The sequence below is a fragment of the Dipodomys merriami genome, unplaced genomic scaffold, assembly GCF_024711535.1.
Source record: "Dipodomys merriami isolate MVZ:Mamm:240054 unplaced genomic scaffold, mDipMer1.0.p SCAF_112, whole genome shotgun sequence".
Classification (NCBI taxonomy): domain Eukaryota; kingdom Metazoa; phylum Chordata; class Mammalia; order Rodentia; family Heteromyidae; genus Dipodomys; species Dipodomys merriami.
Genome location: NW_027202405.1, coordinates 338030 through 356151, shown reverse-complemented (window position 1 = coordinate 356151; position 18122 = coordinate 338030). Strand labels below are relative to the sequence as shown.

The following is an 18122-nucleotide window of genomic DNA, read 5'->3' as shown; positions in this document are numbered from 1 at the left end:
ACCTCTGTAATTAGATATTCAAAAGGCTGAGATTTTGAGGATTGTAGTTCAAAATCAGCCTGGGCAGAAAAGTACTAGAGACTCCATCTCCAAATTAACCAGCCAAAAGCCAGTCATGACAGAGACAGAGACAGAGACAGAGATAGAGACAGAGAAGGAAGGGAGAGAGGGAGCAAAAAAGGGAGTGAGGGAAGAGAGCACAGAGCGAGGCATCATGCCTAGAACATACCTATAATCACAACACTCGGGAGGGAGAGGCAGTAGGATCACAAATTCAGGGTGACTCTAAACTATGTAACCAGACTTTATCTCAAAAACACGAACAAAACAGCTCAGACCAATGATAGAGGAAGTATTCAATATTACAATGAATTGTGTGTGTTTGAACTCAGTACTTGGTCACTGTCCTTGACCTTCTTTTGCTCAAGGCTAGCACTCTACCACTTGAGTCACAATACCACGTCTGGCTTTTTTGTGTTTATGTGGTACTGAGGAAATGAGCCCAGGACTTCATGCATGCTAGGCAAGCACTCTACCACTAAGCCACATTCCCAGCTCTGCAATAAAAAATTTAACAACAACAACACAGAAGCCAGGTACCAGAGTCTCATGTCTGTAATCCTAGCTACTCAGGAGTCTGAGATCTGAGGATCCAGATTCAAAGCCAGCCCAGGGAAGGAGATACTTCTCCAATTAACAACCCAAAAAGCTGGAAGTGGAGCTGTGGCTCAAGTGGTAGAGTGATAGTTTTGAGCAGATAAAGCTAAAGGGACAGCACCAGATCTTGAGTTCAAGCCCCAGGACAAGCACCAAAAATTAAAAGGGGGGGGGGGAGAGAAAATATATAGTAAGAATACAGTATAGTTTCAATTGCCATTTTTTTTTAATGCTACACATATTAATCTATCAAGGGTATTGCTTTGAATTACTTAACTTTGTTCTTACACAGTGGATGTATGATCTCAAGTCACCTCTTTTTCCTTCCTTCCTTCCTTCTTTCCTTCCTTCCTTCCTTCCATCCTTCCTTCCTTCCCTCCTTCCTTCCCCTCCCCCCCCCTTTCCTTCTTTCTGCCAGTTCTGGGGCTTGAACTCAGGCCTAGGCACTGTCCCTGAGCTTCTTTTGCTCAAGGCTAGCACTCTGCCACTTGAGCCACAGTACCACTTCTGGCTTTTTCTGTTTATGTGAAGAATCAAAGCTAGAGCTTCATACATGCTAGGCAAGTACTCTACCACTAAGCCACATTCCCAGCCCAAGTCACCCATTTTCTTTATCAATTTTCCTCATCTTTAAAATCACCAACTGGGGTAAGGATGAGGCTGTGTGTCTTGTGCATTAAATTGCTAACAATGTGTAATGAGAAGGCATTTCCTAATATCTTTCTTCTGCCCACTCACTGCAAGGTCAGCACATTCTGGAGTACTAGTATCTCTGGTGCTAGTGCTAAAGAGACTTACAGGATCCCCTGGCAAGAGCTGCAAGGTAGATGAGCTTGGAGGTCCCCCCCCCACCTTCCCCCCATTGCTTTTCAGTGCCCGACAGTGCTCAGGGCAACACTGAGAGATTGGGAAGCAGCTGGAAGTCTTTCCCAGGGAGCTCTTTCCCCTGGGGCATCTCCCCGGAGCAGCACACTAGGGAATGCACTGGTCAACTCCTGGAGAGGCTCTCATATGTGAACTACCCAGACAGGGCCCATGATGGGGCTTCTGGGATTAAAAGGCCAGTGTAGAGAAAGGACTTTGGCCTTTAGAATTCTAAAAATGATTTGGAAATCATTACTATATGATTGGATATTCAAAAGCAGAAGACTTTTCCCACTGTTGTTACTAAGTAACAAGTGCGTTGGGTGCAATCAACAACGGATTTCAGAAGTTTCTTAATTTCACAGATAAAACTTGTTTGTATAGTAAAACAAATCTCAAGGACACTGTTTATGGGTGAGTCTTAGAAGAAGGAAGTGAGAGATGAAGTGGCAGCTGACTTTAGGGATAATGTCAGGATGTTGATGCAATGTCTAAGCTGTTCCTTGAAGTTGGAGATAAATGGGATCTTTCTAGTCTCTAGAATATGCTGTTTTCTAGCCTTAGTTGCACATTAAATATGGTCATTGTCAATATTTAGATACCTATGAAAGTAGAAGCTCAAAATTTTTTCAGCCCATGGCTTGTGGCTCACACTTGAAAATTCTACCTACTCAGACAGCTGAAATCTGAGGATTGTGGTTTGAAGCCAGCTCAGACAGGCAAGTTCATGAGATTCTTATTTCCAATGAACTACCAAAAAAAGCTTAAAGTGGAGCTGTGGCTCAAGTGGTAGAGCATTAACCTTGAACAAAAAAGCTCAGAGATAGCACCCAGGCCCTGAATTCATGCACATTCATTAACACACACACACACACACACACACACACACACACACACACACACACACTTAACTCTACAATTAACTCTATGAAAAGACCAGTATTACATCAATAATAATTTTAATCCATTGAGTAAAATGTTGATGGGGAAGAAGTTCTACTGAGAGACTATCATTTCACAAAGCACTGAAGACATCAATTTGTTACTTCCTAAAGTCATTCTTAGTAACACTGATAGTGAGGTAATAACCAAAGCAAAAATAATCTGTGTGTTCAGTGTGGCATGTGTAGAAGCATATGGCATGTTTGCCTATGTTTACCAAAACTCTTAGCTTCAAGCTAACCAAATTTTAACTCTAACTCCACTCTGCAAAAGAAATATAGGAACAGTGTACTCAATATGCACAGTATACAATAAATTATAGGAATACACCGTTGAGAAACATCTGGTGCAATTTGGGTGTGAGGTAGGTGACAGGACAACTAAACCTCATTTATTTTATGAAAAATAATTACATGGGTGTGGGTCAGTGGTAGATAAAAAAGTGTATAGATGCTGGGCACTAGTGGCTTGTATCTATAATGCTAGCCACTAAGGAGGCTTGAGATTTGAGGATCACAATTCAAAGCCAGCCTGGGCAAGAAAGTCCATGAGACTCTTATCGCCAATAAACCACCAGCAAATGGAAGTGGTGCTGTAGCTCAAATGATAGAGCACTAGCCTTGAGCTAAAGAGCTAAGGAACAGCACCCAGGCGCAGACTTCAAGCCCTATAACTGACCCAAAAAAAGACAAATAAAAAGAAAAAAGTGCACAGAAATGGAGGAACAAAGGGTGAAAAAATGTAGCAATGGTATTCACTAGATACAATGTTCGAAATAAACTATACAACTTGTGAGTGGAGATGGGAGAGGGAAAAACTAGGAGAGAGAGAAGAGAGATGACATTGTCCAAAAAGAAATGTGCTCATTACCTGACTTATGTAACTGTAACCCCTCTGTATATCTCCTTTATAATAATTTTAAAATATTTATCACAAAAAAGTAACTTAAGAGTCAAGCACTGGTGGCTCACAGTTGTTAATTCTAACTACCGAGGAGGCTGAGATCAATCAGAAGATCATGGTTCAAAGGAAGAGAAGTCCATGAGACTCACCTCCAGTTAACTAGCTAGAAGGTGGAAGTGCCAAGCACTAGTAGCTCATGCCTGTAATCCTAGCTACTCAGGAGGCTAAGATCTGAGGATCGTTGTTCAAAGCCAACCTAGACAGGAAAGTCCTTGAGAGCTGAGACTCAAGTGGTGTTAGAGTGCTAGCCTTAAGCAAAAGTAGCTCAGAGACAGTGCTCAAACCCTGAGTTCAAGCCCCAGGACCAGAAGCAAACAAACAAAGTTGGAAGTGAAGGTGTATCTCAAGTTGTAGACTGCCAACCTTGAGTGGAAAAAGACAAATGATAGCATGAGGCTCTGAGTTCAAGCTGTCCTGTTCCCCTCAAAAGAAAAACAAAAAATGAATTGAAGAGATATTATAACTAGCTGCAATGTGTAGATTTGGCTTGGATTCCTGTTTATACAAAACTGTTGTAAAAAGGGCATGTTTAAAATAACAGGGGAAATTTGAATATGATTTAAATTATTAGTATTCCTATGTGTGGTCACAGCATCTTAGTTCAGGAAGGAAATATTTAGAAATACAAATAAAATATTTAAGGAAAAATTCCAAAGGTTGTTTTTAAATTTTAAATTTTCATCTAGTTATCATATGTATTATCATTTTGAGACTCTGAAGTCTCAAGAGTTTTAGACTCTTCTGAGCTAGCAGTAACAGTGAATACAGGGCCATTTCTCTATGACAAGTTTGACTACTTTAGTATGAATTTAATAATCTCATCTCAAAGGGATCAAGAAACACATTATCTTTCTGATTTTGAAAGCAAGGAAGAGTTATTTGAATAACACAAAAGACAAAAGTCTTGACCAGACCTAACAGCTGATATGTCAGCCAAGACAAAAAAAAAAAAAAAAGCCACTTTCATCAGATACTGTGACTCATGCCAGTAAGCCTAGCTACTCATGAGATTGAGATTTAAGGATTACAGTTCAAAGCCAGCAAGGGCAACAAAGTAGAAGAGATTCTGATCTAATTAGCCAGCCAAAGACCAGAAGTAGAACATGACTCAAATGGTAGAGCACCAGCCTTGAGCACAAAAGCTCAGGGACAGTGCCAGACCCTGAGTTCAAGAACCAAAACTGGCACAAAAAATAAATGTATGCATAAAAACATAATTCCTCATGTGTCAGATGTCCCATTATGGTTTTTCCATATGATATGCAAGTCTATTTCAGTATACCAGGTTTAAGAGTTCAACTTACAAGACAAAAAGTTAATAAACGCAGTGTGAGACAACATTTAATAAGATAGTTTGATCTGTTTACCGAATACTTTAACAGAACGCCTTTCTTTTCTGAAATACATGGTATAACTTAATGTTTCCAAGTGTTGCTAATTATCACCACCAGAGCCCAGAGCTCTGTACACACTGTTCTTGGCTCATTCCCCTTTCTGCTGCCCTTCCACTTAAAAGGCATCCTTACATATATGAAGCAAGCATGCCAGAAGACCTGGCTTGAGAAACAAAATTAATTAGTGTTAGCAGCAGACTTACCTTCATAAAGAACTCCAGTAGGCATTTTATTACTTAGTTTCCACTCATTAAGAAATGGTTTGAAAATATCTCCTGAACACAAAGAGACTGTTCAAGTCAACAGTGCCTTTTGTCCCATGCAAGGAAGACAAAGTTAACAGCTCTGGTCACTCCCTCAGGAACTTACAGCCTACAAGCCTGACTGATTCTCAGACTTTCCCCTGGACAGATAAGATCGGGGAAAGTCTGAGAGACTGCAGGACTTATGGGGCAGAAGGTGCCAGAATAAACTTGTACTTACAGTTTTAAGAAGCCACTCACCTAAAACATCAGATATCAGTAGATCTCATGTCTAACCAAATATACACAAGTGATGACTACAGTGTAGACCTTTTAATAGTAACAAATTATGAGCTGAGCAGTTTTTTCAAAAGTAATTTGTAAGTATCCATGATTTGAAACTACACATCTTTAGAAGTCAACCGGTTGACCCAAGTCCCGGTTATCATGTAAGGTTTTCTACAAATAGAATAAACAGCAATGTATTTGTCATATTATGAAAAGTTAAATTCGCCAGACACTGGTGGCTCACACCTGTAATCATACTCAGGAGGCTGAGATCTGAGGATCCCAGTTCAAAGCCAGCCTGGGAAGGAAAGTCTATGCAATTCTGATCTCAAACTAACCCAGAAAACTGGAAGTGGTGCTTTGGCTCAAAGTGGTAAAGCTCTAGCTTTGAGAAAAAAAAGAACTCAGGGACAGCACCCAGACCCTGAGTTCAAGCCCCATGACTGACAAAAAAAAAAAGTTAAAAGTCATGTGACACAATCAGCAAAAATTTTGACGTGTGTTGAGTGGGTCCCGTGGAACAGGGCAAAGAGGAGCTGAAACTAGCCCAGACTGGAGTACCTGGGCCTGGCACTGGGAGGAGTGGGTACTTTTTAAATGAATTGAACAAAAGCCTGATACAAGTAAGTACCATCTATACAATGTCCACAGACCCTAACAAACATAAAAATTCTAATAATCTAATTGATCAGGCTCCCATAAATTAGGTTAAATAATGACATTTTCCCCAAAACAAAATGAGAAAATGTCCAAGAACATTCATGGTAGCACAATCCTAATACTAGAAAACATTTCTACCATCACCAGACAGATTAGGGTAGGAATTACTAAGTGAGATTGCACATTCTTTTTTTTTTTTTTCATTTTTTGGTCAGTTGTGGGGCTTGAACTCTGGGCCTGGGCGCTGTCCCTCAGCTCTTCAGCTCAAGGCCAGCGCTCTACCACTTGAGCTACAGCGCCACTTATGGTTTTTTGGTGGTTTATTGGAGATAGGAGTCTCACAGTCTTTCCTGCCTGGGCTGGCTTTGAACCTCGATCCTCAGATCTCAGGATTACAGGCGTGAACCACCGGCGCCCGGTGAGCTTGCACATTCTTAGGCCTCACCTTCTGGAAATCTGATTCAGAATCAAGAAGTTGGACCAAAAAGCTGGAATTGGAGCTACAACTCAAGTGATGAGAGCAGGGCAACACCCAGGCCCTGAGTTCAAGCACAGAAAAAGCAGGAGGAGTGGGGGAGGAGGTGAGTATGGAGTTTTAGAAAGTTTGGGCAAAGGTTAGGGAGCCTAGGGAACCAAGAAGTCCCTGCACACGCTGACTAGGAAACAACAAAGGTTACATACAATAAGAGGTATTTTCTCCTCAATAAAAATAGGTTATCATGAAGCCAGTATGGTAGTGCACAACCACAATCTCAGCATCCTGGAACTGAGGCAGGATTATCTAGAATTCTAGGTTAGCCTAGGATACAGAGTGACTCTCTACCAAGAAATAAAATAAAGGGCCAGGTACTGTGGCTCATCCCTGTAATCCCAGGTTAGTCCAGGCATAAATGTAAGCCTCCATTTGGAAAAAACAATAACAAAAAATTAAAGCAAAAGAGTAAGGAGTATGTAGCTCAAGTAGAAGAGTACCTGCATAGCAAGCATGAAGCCCTGCATTTAAACTCTTGTGCCAAAAATATGGAACAAATAAATGACATAAACAAAAGGTGGGATTTTTTTTTACACTAACACTGTTCTAACCAATACAAGTACTAATATCACTTATGACCATCACCCAACTATATGCAGTATATCTCAAGGACTGCAACAGGAGTACATGCTTTAATCTGTGCATACTTCAAAAATACATTGAGCCGGGCGCCAGTGGCTCACACCTGTAATCCTAGATACTCAGGAGGCTGAGATCTGAGGATCATGGTTCAAAGCCAGCCCGGGCAGGAAAGTCCGTGAGACTCTTATCTCCAATAAACCACTAGAATAACGGAAGTGGCGCTGTGGCTCAAGCAGTAGAGCGCTCACCTTGAGCTGAAGAGCTGAGGGACAGTGCCCAGGCCCAGAGTTCAAGCCCCATTACCAACAACAACAACAACAAAAATACATTGCCCACAGTCAGTTTGGACACATCACAAATAGGAGAAGCAGTCAATAATCATTATGTCCTTTCACAGAAGAATTATGGGCACCAGAATTATTAGAAAACATCTTATTTCAGTAAATATACCAACCTTAGTGTCTATGTAACTAGCATTTTAAAACATGTCTTGAACATACAAAGATGTTTCACAGAAATGCAAATGACATTTATGTTCTTCTGCTAGTCAAGGTAATAAACTCTCACACTTAAAGCTCAATAAGATTTAAACAGTCCTGGGACTGGGAAGATGGCTCAGTGGTAGAGTGCTTGCCTTGCATGCATGAGGCCCTGGGTTCGATTCTTCAGCACCACATAAGCAGAAAAAGCCAGAAGTGGCGCTGTGGCTCAAATGGTAGAGGGCCGACCTTGAACTGAAGAGCTGAGAGACAGTGCCCAGGCCCAAAGTTCAGGCCCACAACCGAAAAAATTAATTAATTAATTAATTAATTAATTAAATAAAATAAAGGAGCTGAGAGGGGGGTGGGGGAGGGGGGAGGGGGGAGGGGGGAGGGGGAAGAGGGAGAGGGGAAAAATTTAAACAGTCCTATTTCTTCCCAGGGAAGAAAGTGCCCAATTGACAGCCTGGCAGAGAATATGAAGCCTGAAATTTCATGAAAAAATTGAATGACAGTGCTGGGTTTGGGGAAGGCCTGTAATCTCAGAACTTGGGGTCGGGGAGGCAGGAAGATCACCAGTTTTACACCAACCCTGGACCACATAGTGAGACTGAGCGGTGAGGAAGGAAGAAAAGAAAGAAGAGAGGGAGTGAGGGAGGGAAGAGATAACAGCTGTAACCAAATTATTCAAGGTCATATTGTTGAATAGATTCATAAATGCACGTGCATTTTCAAACAGTGACTCAAGGAAAGAATTTAAAATTCTTTAAATTTGGGGCTGGGAAGGTGGCTCAGTGGTAGAGTGCCTGCCTTGCATGCCTGAGGCCCTGGGTTCGATTCCTCAGCACTATATAAGCAAAAAGAAAAAAGCCGGAAGTGGTGCTGTGGCTCAAGTGGTACAGCACTCGCCTTGAGCTGAAGAGCTGAGGGACAGCGCCCAGGCCCAGAGTTCAGGCCCCATGGCTGGACCCCCCCAAAAAAAATTCTTTAAATTTATTTAAAATACCCACTACACATATTCAACAACACTCTACATATACATTACAGTTTTAGCATATGTGTGATATTCTGCTCTGGTGACTCTATACAAAATAACCTAAATAGCTTGAAGAAAAAAAAAACACGATATGCAAATACCACTACCAGCCTACTGAGGATGTATTTCAGGCTGGAATGAATGCATGGTCTGCTGGAAAAATGCCAGGTTGGGTTTAGCTTTAGATCTGGTCTCAACAGAAAGCACAATGGTGGGTCATCAAAGTATTTTTCATAGAATCCCTGATATTAAATAACCTGTTCTATAGGGACAGCACAAGGGAGAAGAAAGGCAAACCGGAAAAAACAAAAACAAAAAACAAAAACCCTAGGCAGAAACCTGCTCTTTGCTATTAAAAAACAAACAAACATTAGCAAGGATTAATAAAGTACTAAGAACCACCTAGGAACCAGTGGCTCACACCTGTAATCCCACCTACTCAGGAGGCTGAGCTCTAAAGTTCGCAGTTCAAAGCCAGCCCAGGCAGGAAAGTCCAGGAGACCCTTATCTCCAATCAACCACCCCAAACCGGAAGTGGAGCTGTGACTCAAAGTGGTTAGAACGATAGCGATGGCCTTGAGCACGAAAACGCAGGGCAGTGGCCAGGCGCTGAGTTCAAGCCCCATGACCGACCACCCCCCTCCCTAAAAAGTCATCTAGGGCCTAGGGGTGGTCAATCCATCCCATTGCTGCATTCGCCTGGTGACGAGAGGGCAAATTGTATGGTGGGCTACTTAGGTGGAACTCAAAGCCAGGGACCAGGTAGGGAGAAAGGGCAGCCTGGTGGGGTCCACGTCTTAAATACCCCAGGAGGATCCAATGTGCAAGATTTCCAACTTGGGTCCAAGCAGGGCGCTCGAGAGAAGGGGGTACCGTGTGGCCGCCGCCTGCACGGAGGCCACGGCGAGGGAACCGCGGCCCGGCCATTCAACTCAAGCCGACGATCGCACACGACAACTGAGCGAGACGAGCGACTTGGCCCCCGAGTGTCCCCGAGGGCGACCCCCCCATCCCCGGCCATGTCACTCCTCTGGGGCCGGCAGAGTCGAAAGGTCTGGAAAAGCGAAGCCATCTGGACAGGGGGACAGCGGGGGAGACAAGTGGAGAGGGGCTGGGTTGATTTTCGTGGGGTGGGGACCTCAGGCGCGGCCTGGCAGAGCGGGACGCGCAGGACCCCACTTCCCCCGGCCCCCCGTCCCTCCAGGCCGGGCCCGCGGCGTCCGGGGTCCCGCAGTCCGCCAGACGCGATCCGCTCCACTCACCCAGCTCCTCCGCCTGCAGCCGCAGCGGAGCACACACCGCCAGCAGCAGGGCCAGGAGGCCCGGCCCCGCAGTCCCCGCCAGCTCGCCGCCCCCTGAGGCCCCGCCGGGCGCCAGCTTGGCAGGTTCCACCTTCCCCTCGGCCGGCGCGGCGGCTGCCCGAGCGCCGCAGCCTCCACGGCGGCAGAGCGGGGCGTCCACACTCGGCGCAGCGGCCGCCCGACTCGGAATCGCTTCGGGGCGGCTCTGCGCCCAGCGGGGAGGGGCGTGGCCAGACGTCCCCGCCCCTCAACGCGCAGTCCCCGCCTCCAGCCCCGCCCCTGAGGAAAGAGTCGCCCTCCACCGTCTGACCGCCGGCGGTGCGCGGGCGTCGGAACTGGGCAAAGCGGCAACCCAACTCTGAATCGCTTCGGGGCGGCTCTGCGCCCAGCGGGGAGGGGGCGTGGTCAGGAGGCCCCGCCCCTCGCCTGGACGCCGACCGCTCAGGGCTTCCCTCCACCTCTCCGAGGTGGCCCGCCTCTCCCTCGGGCGTTCTCCAGCGCCACCAGCCTCAGTTCTGGTGAACCTGAGGGTCCACCGGACACCTGGCGGGAGGGTCCGCCCGGGAGCCGCGCGGCGCGGGCGTCCTCCCAGCTCCTCAGCGCGTCCCCTGGAGCCGGAGCCCGCTGGGGTTGGAGCGTGATCCTGGCAGAACCTGCTGGGTTGGGCAGGTCCGGGAGAGCGACCCGAGGCACCCCGAATTGTAGAAAGGCCACCGCGCCAGGCAGAACCCCAGCGCAGGACGTCCTGGGTCGCGCGCGCGCTCAGGGATCCGCCGCTGCGCTCAGCACCGAGCCTGTGGGGCAGGGTGCGCAACCGCGTGGCGCTTGGCAGAAATGAGGCATCCTCAGGCCAGCAGGCTTCAACGCCCCTTCCCCGCGTGGGAAGCCAGAAGTGTTTCCCCCTTCCTGTTTCTCCCTACTTCTTCCCCGAGGTGCTAGAATAAACCCTGGTTAGAACTTTTCCAAGAAGAAGTTACTCAATCCAGGGTGTGATGCAGATTTTTCCATCGGGAGAACGTGAAGGTGTTCTCGCCGCACATTTATAGCTATCATTAATTATAATCAGATGTCTGGTGAGAAGCTGCGGGGGGAGGGGGGGAAGCGATCAGCCAGGAAAGAATTTACTCGTGCTTCTAGGCTTGGGAAATCGGACCTCAGAGGACACAGTTAACACACCGCGGTGCGACCCGAGCGGAGGGAGGAAAGAGGCGGGTGGGACTGGGACGTGGTGAACGGTGGATGCCCGAGGTGTGCGTTGTAGGGGGCTGTCAGGCCACAGAAGGGGTATTTAACTTGGTCTTAAGAGCAAGGGACAGCCTGGGAAGGTGGCTTAGTGGTAGAGTGCTTGCCTAGCATGCATGAAGCCCTGGGTTTAATTCCTCTGTGCCATATAAACAGAAAAAGTCACAAGTGGCGCTGGGGGGGGGGGGGGGAGGGGAGAAGGGAGGGAGGGAGAAAGGGAGCGCAAGGGACATTCCCAGAAGGTCCAGAATGAGAAACAAACAAAACAAAACAAGCCCATGAACTTTGGGGAGTTGGTAGTAGAGGGTAGGTTGAAGTGTGGAGAGTTTTGAGACTGTAACAGTGGTTGATGGGGGTAACAACAGTGGAAAGGAATGACAACAGATTAGATAAGTCCCCAGGTCGCCTTTTCATCCCCCAGTACTTACTCTGAAGCCTTGCTCCCCCGCGCGATGTCCTTGGATTGTTACACCTGCCAGTGCCAGGTCCAGACAAAGCGTGGCCAAACCTTGATCAATTGATCTTCCCATATTTCCCAACAGACAGCGCTCGCACGTGCACTCCTTTTTGCCTGTCTCTTTTTAACTTTTAAGTTTTTGAGAGAGAAGGAGGCAGGGGAGGTGAAAGGGAGGAAAGAAAATGAACATATACAAGGTTCTCACATGTAAAGGAGATAGTCAAATAGGTTTTTTAAAATCATACTTACTGCCATGAGAAGATGGCACCCAGGCATCAAGATTGATACATTGAATCATTTTCCAATTCCAACTTTCCCTTTTCTTATGTCTGTCTTTTCAAGATATGAGTTTGGGCAGCTGCTTCCAGACTCTGAAGGTTTGGCCTGTGAGCATTGAATGATGCCAGGACAAAAAAAAACATTGTTTAGAGGCGAGGAATTCTTGGGCTGAGGCAGGTGAGTTCCTAGGGTGACCTTTTTCTTCTCTGTGTTTCGTTAGAGATGGTTTTGTTTGTTTGTTTTTTGTTTTTTGTTTTTTTTGGGTCCCGTCATGGGGCCTGAACTCTGGGCCTGGGCACTGTCCCTCAGCTCTTCAGCTCAGGGCTAGCGCTCTACCACTTGAGCCACAGCACCACTTCCGGCTTTTTTCTTTTTGCTTATGTGGTGCTGAGGAATCGAACCCAAGGCCTCATGCATGCAAAGCAAGTGCTCTACCACTGAGCCACCTTCCCAGCCCCTAGAGATGGTTTTATATTTCTTTCCAGAATCCTTACTTGGATAAGGGGAGAGATTTAGGATCTGGTAACAATGACTATACAGAAAGACCAGCTGGATCCTATTGTTTTCATTGTATCATTTCCTTGAAAATATGAAAGAAAATGTCTAAGGTTATTTTATATCTACCACACACACACTATATTTTTTGTGTCATACTAATATTTGTGCTTATCTTTGCTAGTTCTTAAAAAAAAACGGATAAGAGCTGATCAGGGCCTGCTTTACTTTTATGAATAAAATATGTTTTCTGTCTTGCTTAAGTAAGATAGTGTTGAAGCTGGGCACCTGTGGCTTACACCTATAATCCTAGGTACTCTGGAGGCTGAGATCTGAGGATCAGGGTTTGGAACCAGCCTGGGCAAGAAAGTTTGTTAGATTCTTTTTTGTTTTTTGGTTGGTCATGGGGCCTGAAGTCTGGGCCTGGGTGCTCTCCCTCAGCTCTTCAACTCAAGGCTAGCACTCTTATCACTTGAGCCACAGTGCCACTTCCGGATTCTTCTGCTTACATGGTAGTGAGGAATTAAACCCAGGGCCTTATGCATGTGAGGCAAGCACTCTACCACTGAGCCACCTTCCCAGCCCTGTCATACTTTTATCTCCAGTTAATTACAGAAAAAAAACTGGAAGTGGCATTGTGGCTCAAAGTGGATAGCACTAGCCTTGAGCAAAAAAGAGCTGAGGGACAGTACCCAGGCCCAGAGTTTGAGACCTAGGACTGCCCCCCCCCAAAAAAAAAGTGTTTAAACACAACTGCAAACTTTGTGTAATTCCAAAGTAGTTAGAAAGCTTCAAAATAGATTATGGTTCAATTTAATGACCTAATTAATTTTATCCTTAACACTTAGTAATCCTGGTTATGACTCAATGAAGAAGAGATCTGAGACATAAAATGGAAACCTTCATAGTCTTCTACTTCATGAACACTCTCTCCAGAAATTTGAGAACATGAATTACATAGAAAAAATGAATTATATAGGTCAGTAAGTATAATGATAGAAGAGGATCAGAATACTGCACAGAGGAAAGAGATGCAACTTGGATTTTAAAAGTCTGGATGGCCTTAGTGGGGTGAAAAAGGTTAACCTTAAAGAAAACACTTTTCAGATGTGAGACCTGGAAAAAAAACTCAGAAATGGAGATCAAAGGGTACTCAAAGGAGCTGAACCCAATCTGCCAGTGAGCTTGAGCCTAAACCAGAGTGAAATGCAGGAACAGGATCTGGAGGCCTGGGAAGAGGGAAAGTAGAGGAACTTGATCAAATTTGTGTTTGGAAAGATCAAATACACTGGCTACAGGTTGAATATGATAAAAATAGAGAGCAGACCAATTAGAGTTTGTCCCTGGAGTAGACATGATAGAATCTAAGCTCCTTACTCAAAATAAGATCCCGAGAGTAGCCACAGAGCTTGCTGGAAACAAATACTCCTATTCAACCTCCAAATCTGCTGATTTTTGTTTTTACTTTGTGCAACACCTGGGGCTTAAACTCAGGGCCAAGGCTCTGTACCTGACCTTTTTTGCTCAAGGTTAGCACTTTACCCCTTGAGCCAAAGCTCCACTTCCAGGGTTTTTGTTTGTTTGTTTGTTTGTTTTTGCCAGTTCTGGGGCTTGAACTCAGGGCCTGGGCACTGTCCCTGAGCTTCTTTTGCTCAAGGCTAGCACTCTACCACTTGAGCCACAGCACTACTTCTGGCTTTTGCTGTGTATGTGGTACTGAGGAATCGAACCCAGGGCTTCATGCATGCAATGTAAGCACTCTACCACCAAGCCACCTTCCCAGCCCCACTTCCAGTTTTTTAGTTGTTAATTGGAGAGAAGAGTCTTACAGACTTTCCTGCCCCAGCAGGCTTCAAACCATTATTTTCAGATCTCAGTCCCTTGAGTAGCTTGGGTTATAGTCATGAACTACCTGCTAAAACAGTTTTTTAAAAGGTCAATTAAGGGCTGGGAAGGTGGCTCAGTGGTAGAGTGCTTGCCTTGCATGCATGAGGCCCTGGTTTCAATTCCTCAACACCACATATACTGAAAAAGCAGGAAGTGGTGCTGTGGCTCAAGTGGTAGAGCACTAGGCTTGAGCTGAAGAGCTCAGAGACAGTGCCCAGGCCCCGAGTTCAGGCTCCATGACCAAGAATAAAATAAAATAAAACAAAAAGTCAATAAAGTGGTAGGAATAGTTCATACATCAATAGTTGTTACATAACATAGCACTAGAATAGCCATCATTGTGCAGTAATGGAGGAACGGGGGTGGGGGGGGGATAGGGGGAGAGATAGAGACAGGGGAGAAGGGTAGGATAGTACATGTGCTTAGTAAATAGTCCTAGAGCAATGGACATCCATAGTCAAAAAAGAAAAGAAGAGGAAGAGGAGAAGCTGAAAAAAACCTCCATCCCAAGTTTTATAACTTATTCAAAAGTCATCAAAAGATGGATTCTGGGGGCTGGGAAGGTGGCTCAGTGGTAGAGTGCTCGCCTCACATGCATGAAGCTCTGGCTTATATTCCTTAGCCCCACATAAGGAGAAAAAGCCAGAAGTGGTGCTGTGGCTCAAGTGGTATAGAGTGCTAGCCTTGAGCTGAAGAGCTGAGGGACAGTGCCTAGACTCAGAGTTCAAGCCCCACAAGTGGAAGAAAAAAAAACAAAACCACAAAAACCAAAAAAATAAAAAAAGATGGATTCTGGTACTCTGCATCTTGTATATACATTTATCTGATTTGGGGAAGGGAAAGGGAATAACAAAATGCTGAAACAGGACAAAGGATGACTCATCGCAACAATGATATCCACAAGACACTGTCAGAAATGAACTTTACAACGTGGGGAGGGGGAGGAGTGGGGAAGGAAGGGATAGCGGGAGAAAAAACAAAAGGAGTGGGTAACAACGAGAAGCAATGTGCTCATTGCATTACTCTTGTAATTGTAACCCCTCTGTACAGCATCTTTCCAATTAAAAAAATGGATTTTTGGCTGAGTGCTGGTGGTAGTAATCCTAGCTACTCAGAAGGCTGAGATCTGAGGATCATGATTCAAAGCCAGCCCAGGCAGGAAAGTCCATGAGACTTTTATCTCCAATTAATCACCAGAAAACCAGAAGCGGTGCTGTGGCTCAAGTGGATGGATTCTGGTCTTTTTCTGGAACCCAAGGTCTCACCTGTGCTAAGCAACACTCTACCACTGAGCGAACCCCTCCAAAAACTGCTCCCATGCCATTTTACTGGCATGTATGGGGTGCAACATCTGGCTTGCTACATATCATCAACAGGGGCAACCAGGAGATTTATTGTGTGAAGAGTCCATCAACTCAACAGGCGGTGACAAACTCCTGGCTCTTGGTGGGTGACGACACTCATCTCCTTCAACCTCCCTTACAGGTCATTGTGACGAATCACCTTCTCTAAATGTAGTTGGCTTGAAATATGTAGTGTGTGTGTATTATGGAAACTGATTTACAGGGTTACCTATCAACTTACTTATAGCACAAAGGTAATCTTTCCCAAATAGTGAATAGTTATTCTGTGTTCAAATGTCACAGTTATAGATTAGGCTGAAATAAAAATAGAAATCACTCTCTGAATGTAAGTAAACTATCAAAAAGTAAATTATCATGTCAGGTGTGAGTGGCTCACGCTTGTAATCCTAGCTACTCAGGAAGCTGAGCTGAGGATCACGGTTCAAAGCCAGCCCAGGCAGGAAAATCCATGAGACTCATCTCCAATAAACTACTCAAAAAAGCTGGAAGTGGTGCTGTAGCTCAAGTGATAGAGCATGAGCCTTGAGGAGAAGAAACTCAGACCCAGTGTTCAAGCCCTAGACTGGAAAAAAGAGTTATCATCCTGTAGTATATGGTGAACCAAAATGTCTTTGTATACTTTAGTGAATTGTTGACACTTTAAAATCTGCTACAGCATTAAACTGCACTTGTACTAGCCCTGAACTTTGTGTACTTTTCAATTTTAGTCAATTTGATAGGCACATCATTATTTAACTAGTCTTTTGTGATTAGTGAGATGTTCATATGACTTTCCATGTATTTGAATGTAAATACTGCTTTTGTGAAATGTGTATTAATATCTTTTTCACATTATTTCTATTGAGCATTTTCTTCATGAACAATCTGTTTTTTGTTTGTTTTTGTACTGTTACTGGACTCAGAGCCTTGTACTCTCCCTTAGCATTTTTTTTTTTGCCACTCCTGGGGCTTGAACTCAGGGCCTGGATACTGTCCCTTAGCTTCCTTTTTTTTTGCTCAACGCTAGCACTCTACCACTTGAGCCACAGCACCACTTCTGGCTTTTTCTGTTTATGTGGTACTGAAGAGTGGAACCCAGGGCTTCATGCATGCTAGGCAAGCACTCTACCACTAAACCTCATTCCCAGGCTGTCCCTTGCTCTTAAGACCAAGTTAAATATCCATCTCTCTTAGCTTTTTGACTCAAGTGATCTTATACCACTTAAGCGACATCTGGCTTGTTGCTGGCTAGCTGGAGATTATAGTCTCTTGAATTTGTCTACCCTGGCTGGCTTTGATCTGGGATACTAATATCTCAGGAGTACTAATACCTCCAGGAGTAGCTAGGATTACAGGTATGAGCTACCAGTACCCAGCATAAAAGTGTTTAAATATTCATAACTCATTCTGAGTACCATGGATGACAGGATTTTTATTTCAGTTTTAATTTTCGTATTTTGTTTAATCAGAATTTTTAAAATTATATATTAACTTCATTTTCCATATTTATTTTAATTATTTTTATTTCTTTTCATGCTTTCTGCTCATAAAGTCTTCTTGTATTTTTGAGTCATTTATAATGTCTTTCTACAGGAGATCTCAAGAAGAAATGGCAGATTGAAAATTGCATTACATTCCCATTTCTCCACAAATGAGGACTAACCACACAATATAACAATGATCCTTTTATAACTAAAGATGAATATGGTCCAAGTAGTTTATTTGCATGTATGAAGATAGAACAATAAAACTTGTTAGAACTGTTTTTAAGAAGTGAGGAGGAGGTCTGGGAAGGTGGCTCAGTGGTAGAGCACTTGCCTTGCATGCTCGAGGCCCTGGGTTCAATTCCTCAGCCCCACATAAGCAAAAATAAAAAAGCCGGAAGTGGCTCTGTGGCTCAAGTGGTAGAGTGCTAGCCTTGAGCTGAAGAGCTGAGGGACAGTGCCCAGGCCCAGAGTTCAAGCCCCAGGACTGGACCAATAAAAAAAAAAAAGAAGAAGTGAGGAGGAGAGCCCAGTGCCAGTGGTTTATGCCTGTAATCCTGGCTACTCAGAAGGCTGAGATCCCAGGATGGTAGTTCATAGCCAGCCAGGACAAGAAAGTCCGTGAGTGAGACTCTTATCTCCAAATATCCACCAAACAAACAAACAGAGAAAGCCAGAAGTTCAACTGTGGCTCAAATGATAGAGCACTATCCTTGAGCAAGGAAAAACTCAAGAACAACACCCAAGGTATTGAAGCACCAGGACCAGCACAAAAAAAAAAGAAAGAAAGGAAGAAAGGAAGGAAGGAGGAAGGAAAGAAAGAAAGAGAAGGAAGAGAAAAAATGGAGAAGAGAATAAGAAAGAGTGGTAGAGTGGGTAACTTTGATCAAGCTACATTGTAGTCATGTATGGAAATGTCACAATGAGACTCCTCTTGTATAATTAATGTATGTTAATAAAAAAGAATGCTCCTTTTTATATACAATGTGATTGGT

At 44.6% G+C, this 18122-nt stretch overlaps 1 protein-coding gene across 1 annotated transcript in view; it reads right to left on the bottom strand.

Annotated features, from left to right (window-relative positions):
- Dcbld1 (discoidin, CUB and LCCL domain containing 1) overlaps positions 1-11712 on the bottom strand; it is a 65818-nt gene extending 54106 nt beyond the window's left edge. Inside the window, exons 1-2 of the mRNA XM_070015308.1 lie at positions 11611-11712; positions 9902-10145 (exon numbers count right to left, since the gene is read on the bottom strand). Coding sequence (XP_069871409.1) covers positions 9902-10145; positions 11611-11712 — 346 coding nt within the window. The remainder of the gene's footprint in view (positions 1-9901; positions 10146-11610) is intronic.
- Between the last annotated feature and the right edge of the window lie 6410 nt (positions 11713-18122).